A 7,363-nucleotide genomic window follows, 5' to 3' on the forward strand; every position below is an offset into this window, starting at 1 on the left:
TCACACCCTGATTTTAAGGGCTTGATCCAATGGAAAGAGATGCTGCCCTTCAGAAAGGTTCTGGATCAGGGCCCATGGACAGCTGTTAACACATACCATGTTTTTTTGCAGTAAAGATACTGTAACATTGAAGCCTTTATGATTTTGCATAGCTCACTCAAGTCGAAGAACAAATGGGATAGAAGAGCCCAGAAATAACATAGTCACACAGGCCTGCATTGTGTTGAAAGCAAATAACACTACATTAAGCAGCCAATAAAAATATTGCTTATGACAATGATGATGGACAAAATAATTCATAAGACGACGTGTTGATAGGGAAAAAATGTTTCAACTTTCATGAAATCCCAGGCATGATGTTTGCTATGTAAGAATAATACATACGGGATGTGTCTACACGTTCATTAATGCGTTTTTCGTAATGCACATTAAAATTTAGTACCTCCATTGTGAGGGACTAGAAAAGGGTACATTAGCCCATTTTAATGTGCATTAGCAAAAACGCATGGCATTTTTTGTGATCCTGTAATGCACATTAAAATAGGCTAATGCACATTAAAGTACATGTGTAGTTGTGCCCACATGTAAAACAGGCTCTTCACATGAGCCTAAAATAGAGTTTAGCTGCCTGCAAGATTCCAGGTTTCTTGGACAACACAAAGATTGGTCCTGAACATTTCTGGTCCATTAAAATACTATGGCATCTTTTCGTAAGGGTAGGAGTGTTAGCCTTGGTTAAATTCCAACTCAGGTAAATATAATCACTTTGCTACATGTGATTATTGCAATACACTCTATAGAAGGCTACATCATACATCTATGCAGAAACGGAAGCTGGTGCAGACTTTGGCATGCCCTCCAGTGACGGGGGAAGTAACCTCTGTATATATTTTGCATGTCTTTTTGCAATGCACTTTGTGTTCCTTCATGAGGGAAGATACTTTATGAGCCAAAGCTGCTGCTCTTAGTAATTCTGAGCTGTCATAATGAGAAATTCCAGCAATAGAAGTCTTTCCACGCTTTCTCTCTCTCTCCTGTACAGAGAGGAGGAAGGAAAAAGGGAAAGAATCTCTACAAATGTATCTCGCCGAGATAAGCCAACAATGACTTTTCTCAAGGGCACAGTGAGGACAGCACCAACGTGCAATGATTGTGCTAAATGTGCCTGGGAAGCTCACCCTAAAATAAGCATGACACCTTGCCATGACTTGTTTTCCATCACAAGTCAGATGAGACCTCAACGGTTAAGCAGTGTTCATTTTGAGGCTTTACGGGCCTGATTCAAGACCCACAGCAATGAAGTGGAGCTTTACAGTGACTTCAGTGGGCTTTGTAAATTCACAAAGCCTGGAGGGTGAGTCAGAAAGCAGTTGGCTCAGTGTCAGGCAGAGTACCCTGGAGGAGTTAAGACAACACCTTGCATGGTGCAAGTTGCACCTCACACCACATTTGGCTTGATCCATTAAAGACACACAAACAGAAAACACAGCAGTGGCAGGTGCATACTTGTACATTTAAATGTACAAAGCTGACAATTTTGTCGTCTCAGGACTGTTATCGCCAATTCTGTGACTTGCTATAAAAGTTCTCAATCCCAGAGTACTTACTGTACCACAACTGGTTTATGAGTGGCTTGTTTTGCCTCTTTGGGAGGGAAGCTGGGAACCAGACCTCTTATTTTAAAGGCCAGTGTTTTTGCCTTTAAAGTTTACATCACCAAAAATAAGGGAGTAGAGAGTGAAAGCTGCTGTGAGGTCTGCCTTCCTGCAAATGTTCTGGTAATACAGCATGAGACTGGAAAGAGGATCAGGCTCTCATGCTAAATTTGACAAAAAAAAAAAAATACCCCAAAACAAAACAAGTTTCCAGCATATGTCTCCAATAATGTTTTTAACAGACTGGGGGACCAAAATGGCACTTTCTATTGTTTCACTAGAGAGTTCTAAGCTGGTATTTCACAGTAAGTACTGGTACCTAAATACAATTAAAGGATGTGCTAGACCTCAGCCTTGTATAGCACAATACCATCTAATACAGGGGTGGGCAAAATGTGGCCCTCCAGGCTATTCTATCTGGCTCGTGGCTATAGATAATTAATATTTATCTGCCCCTGGCTGCCTGTCATGCGGCCCTCAATGGCTTGCCAAAACTCAGTAAGCAGCCCTCTGCCCAAAATAATTGTCTGCCCCTGGATGTTTTCCAGCCACCATCAATACTTGCTGGTTACTTCATTCCTTCCCACCCCCATGAGCTCTGTTGCTGACTATCTTTTTAAACCAAAAGTTCAAATGGTATTGTTTTCCTATATGTGTATGTGTGTGCATGTGTATGCATGCACAAAACACACACACACACACACACACACATAATATGAAACCCCAAAATACCATGTCAAGGTGATTTCTCTTACCAGGGAAAAAACAAGCACACACAAACACACACCTGCCTAACAAGATTCAAAACATGTCAAAACTGAAACATTTAGCATCCATCCAGCCCCAGATTGCAGTACAAACAGTCCAAGCATGTTAACAAGTCTGCAGTCCACCTCTACAATGCTCATTCACAAGCTGCCCCTAGTTCACAAGACTGATTCTTTAGAAGGTGGCTCCACCGTGCTGGCTGGGTTGGAGGCTTGGTTCATGTGTGTTACCAGAGGTGATGTTTCCCCTTCAGATTTGCAGTTTGGAATCGCTTCTACATTGACTTCTTTTAGGTCCTGCTCTTTGTCCTTCATTTCTTTTTGATTCAGATAATGAAGAATGCCCGCTCCCAGGGCATCTCCTTCAACGTTCACAACAGTGGTGGTTCGGTCCCTGGGCAATGGTAAAAGCATACAGGCAGCCTTTTAACTTAAGAGGCACAATTCAGTGTATAGGGCCAAATGCATCCCTGCTATAACTCCACTGAAGTCAATGGAGATAGCGAATGGATATGCTTGGCTCATGCTGCATATGCAATGGCATTAGATATTCTCATTATGCCTTATCACAGTTTAAGCAGTGTGCAGTGCAAGTGTTTCATGGGTAAGCCCACCTTGGTTTCTACACTTCCTGCCAGTGTAGTGCTCTTCCCCCAGGCAGGGGGGGAAGCACAAGTGGTCTCCTCTGAAGCAGGTGTCCTGGCCTCTCTCATAGAAAAGCAAGTGCCAATTGTGTTTCCGGATCCTCAAGATCAAGCACCTTTACTGTACTGATCAATACTGCCATTGCCCCTCTCCCCGTCTCCAGTAGCACAGGAATTGAGAGCCCTGAATCCAATCCTCAACCCTGATCTCTGTGTTGGAAACTCTCAATTCCACTGCTGTTCTGGCATCAAAACTGCAAGCAGCACCGAGTTGCCAAGTGTACCTATGGATGAGGCAGGCCCTACAGCTTGCCTGTCATTAGGGATAACATGCTCAACCATGCACACATGGATATGGATACTCTCTTACAGAGCATAAATGGGATTTGTTTGTTCATGGTCTTCTCTGCCACTCAGCTAATTTTCATTGGTGTCTGTGTGCGCCCAGTTTTTCATAATCTTTTTTCTCTGCCTTTGCTGTATTCGCTGTCTCCCCTCTGTACAATGAAACCTAGTAATAGTCTTGCCTGAATTTGCAGACCCTGATGTTCAGGTAAGCATAAAACCAGGCAGAAAGTGCTTGCCCGACACTAGAGCTTCTGTCTTAGCTTGGCCCCACGTCATATCCCACTGCCCTTTGGCCATACCACACAAAATAATGTAACATGGATACAATTTAATGGAAGAAGGTTTAAAGGCCATCTGGTTACTTTGAAGTGGTAGAGATGATTAAACTGATGGGTGGCTGGTAAGAAAGGGTACATTCTCTTCATCTACACTTAGTCATTTTCTGGTCTAATTTTATCATTATGTGCTTCACTTGTGACTTTGTACTGTTTGGTTACTTAATGTTTTATATGCAGACATGTCACAGGACCATTTTCCTTCCTATAATTACAGCCATGCAGGATGCAACAACAAGGTTGATATCCATGACTAGAACACAGCACTGATCACAATGCTTGGAAAGGAAGGTGGCCTGCATTAACTAACTGGAGCTCAGAGCCATGTGGCCCTGTACCCCATGATACTTGGGGCTTCCAGTGGTACATGAGAAAGCACAACCAATATCACACTCCTCAAGAAGCAAGGACAGCAGTTCCCAACGTGAAGCAGCACATAATTGCTCCGATTTCTCCTCCCTGCATATTTTGAGGTGGCTCCTGCCCCAGGGGGCAATAGCAGGGAGAAGACCATGGGCTCCGGGCAACAAGAGGCACTACACAAGAGCCAAGTATGCTCAAGGCAGAAGGCCTGTTGCTCTTTTCCCTCACCTTGTGCACTCGCTGGTAATCCAGCCAATGGATTGGGTCCAACAGCCTTCTCCAGTCAGTGGTCTTGAATGCAGATCATGTCAGGGCATGCAAACTCCTCATCTCACTAGCTGTTTAAATGTCAGGGTCTAAGTACTTTAAAATTGAGCTTTTGGGCATATTAAGATTGGCTATTCAACTTTCTGGTCTCCAAGGATTAACAGTCAGCAAGTAAAGCTTTACTATAGCTGCACACATGCTCTAGTTATAAATCTGCTGAGAAGAATGGGAAGGGTCAGAGGCTTATACGAGTGCTGGAGAGGACAGGCTGGGAGTCCCAGGTTCACAGAGCTTACTCCAGGGCCAAGAATAAAAGCTGGAAATGCTGCTTATACCTCTTAGGTGTCTGTATCTATTCCCACGTCACTCAATTGAGCTATGAAGCATCTTTTAACCTTTCCAGGAGAAGGATGAGTTATTTTGTAGTGAGATACAAAGTCAAATTGAGGAGCACTGAGAAGGTTGAATTTCAGGATACACTCTGTCAGGCTGTGGGAAGGATAATCTCTCCAAGTGAGCTGTCTGAACCATGCATCTCCCCAATTTTCAGCATCTGTTTTTTTTTTTCCTTCTAATTAACTTCCAACTAATTTCTAGCCATAGTCTCTTGTCCAACTCTTAACAATAATGCCCACTAAGGGAACTAAAGTCAAAGGTATAGTATAATCTGAATATGGACTTGATGATCTGCCCTACAGCTTTTATTTAACTGAGAAGGGATTCCCCTTTATATCATTCTTTGACATTTCTGGTAAGTGGGTGATTTGGGCTTTTATTTTTTAAGACTACTGCTGTAATTTGCCTGCATAGGCAACAGCAGGTAAGCAATGTATGAAGTACTTACACAATCCAGTCCACTGCTAATATCAAAGACAGATCATTTGTAGGAAGTCCAATGGCCTCCAAGATGATGGCAATGGTCAGAACTCCACCTGATGGGACTCCAGCTGCTCCGACGCTGGATGCAGTGGCAGTGACGCTGAAAGTGCATTCAAACAGGTTGGCACAGTTTTTGGTTAGGATGCTCACCCACCAGCCACAGCACATATTTGCCTAAAGCAGGAATTTTAACCAAAGCAAACATGTAATTTTTTTTTCCTGTTGATGCACAAAAATGGAGATGAATAAGAATGGGTCCCGAGTGCTGTTATTCTTACGCCTCTAACTAGTTCATAAAAGTATGGGCTCTGCTCTTTCTGCTGTCACTGTATATTCAGGAATTATCAAGGCTGGGACCCAGATGTCAACATACGTATGGAAAGGAAAATAAGGGGTTTGGACTAGTGGTAAAGAAACAAACTATGGGATTTGGCAGCATCCAATATGGGAAGTGAAGGCAAATGAGGGGTTAATGAGGAAGAATAGGGAAATGGGAAAGGGCTGGTTTAGAGCAACCAGAGAGACTGCAGAGGGCCGGCCCCACACCAACTTACTGGGTTAAGTGAGCTCATATCTACAGAACAGCAGCACAAGTCATCCAATGCCTGGATGGGAGGAAGGAGAGCCTCTGCCTTAGCCTCTGCTGAGGCACATGTAATGTCAGTTTGGCCATGCAATTACCAAAGTCTGGTAATAAGCAAAGGAGGGAGCATGGGAGGGAGGAAAGGGGAGAAAAGGTTTTGTGATCCCTAGCAACCATGTAAGATTCCAAATTTCTAAGTGTCCAAACTGATACAATAACTGTTAAAACAAGGTCTATACAGCCTGGCACACTCCTGCTATATCATTATACAGTATAGCCAGAGGGCTAGAATCTGAACTGCTAGTTACTAAAAATGATTACAGTAAAAAGCAGGAAGACTACAGGTTTAATGTTGTGTTTAGGAGCCAAGGCAATGTGGTCTTAATAGTCAACAACTTACAGAATAGTGAAGATCTGTCCAGCATTGAGGTCAACATTATTCAGCTGAGCAATAAACACAGCTGCCACACACTGGAATATAGCAGCTCCATCCATGTTCACAGTAGCCCCAATAGGAAGGATAAATCTACTGATCCTCTTGTCCACGCCATTGTTTTCTTCAGTACACTTGATCATCGATGGGAGAGTAGCTGAGCTACAAAGATAACAGAAAAAAGAAAATCATGCATCAATCAAGTCCTCTGTGACTCAATGTATGTATCCAGTTATTGCTATTTTTTCCAGTCCCATACCAAGATTTTCAAAATTGACTTGTAGCTTTGAGACTGACTTGAGACATCTGAAAAGGGCTTCAGTTTTAGTATCCAGAATTGTTAGTTGATTTTGAAAATCTGAGCCTTAAATTGTGTCATTTAATTGCCAAAGGGAAAGGACTTAGAGGCTGGCTCTGGTCAGCCTCAGGATTAACTGGTTAGTTTTTCCAATGATATAAAATTCAGACATTTTTTGTTTACAGCTGCTGGTAGAGAAGAAATAGTACAGCTGAACTAAATCAGCTTTGAGGCCCAGTTAAAAGGTCTGCAATGACATAAGTCTTCCCGACATCACCACAGAGGTTTGATTGGCCCAGACACTGAACTCATCTTGCAAACATTTTAGAACACAAGAGGGACTTAAACCCTTTTACAAAGGCACTATTGGAAAATTACATATCTTGGTTTTGGTTTATACTGAATAATTTTAATAGCACTCTAAGCTTATAATTTTAGGCAACTGCTGATTTTCATGCTATAACAGTCACATTATGGTACAGACCAGTTGCGTTGGTAGGGCATAGGACTGGAGGCTAGAGTTCAAGGCCCATTCCTGGCTTTGGCTGATCTGATGTCCGACTACAGGCAACCTATTTGCCATCTCTGTGTCTATCCGTCTCTTCCTTATGCACACCTTTTGACCGACTTACATACAGTGCTATACAAAGGAAGTTTGGTGCCCAGGGCAAGCCCTCAGCAGCAGCCCACCCTTGCCCCACACACAGATCGGGGGGCACATGCCTGCCTTCCCCCGCCCCCTGCTTGCCCAGGAGTACATGCAGCAGCAAAAGCTGCCCCCCCATTCCTAC

General features: G+C 43.2%; 1 protein-coding gene across 1 annotated transcript in view; it reads right to left on the reverse strand.

The window, feature by feature from the left end:
* Positions 1 to 2,311: 2,311 nt before the first annotated feature.
* SLC1A4 (solute carrier family 1 member 4) overlaps positions 2,312 to 7,363 on the reverse strand; it is a 52,931-nt gene continuing 47,879 nt past the window's right edge. The window contains exons 6-8 of the mRNA XM_019516585.1: positions 6,242 to 6,436; positions 5,224 to 5,358; positions 2,312 to 2,816 (exon numbers count right to left, since the gene is read on the reverse strand). Coding sequence (XP_019372130.1) covers positions 2,582 to 2,816; positions 5,224 to 5,358; positions 6,242 to 6,436 — 565 coding nt within the window. The 3' untranslated portion in view covers positions 2,312 to 2,581. The remainder of the gene's footprint in view (positions 2,817 to 5,223; positions 5,359 to 6,241; positions 6,437 to 7,363) is intronic.

Source organism: Gavialis gangeticus, unplaced genomic scaffold (genome assembly GCF_001723915.1).
Source record: "Gavialis gangeticus isolate Ggan-Ray unplaced genomic scaffold, GavGan_comp1, whole genome shotgun sequence".
Classification (NCBI taxonomy): Eukaryota; Metazoa; Chordata; order Crocodylia; family Gavialidae; genus Gavialis; species Gavialis gangeticus.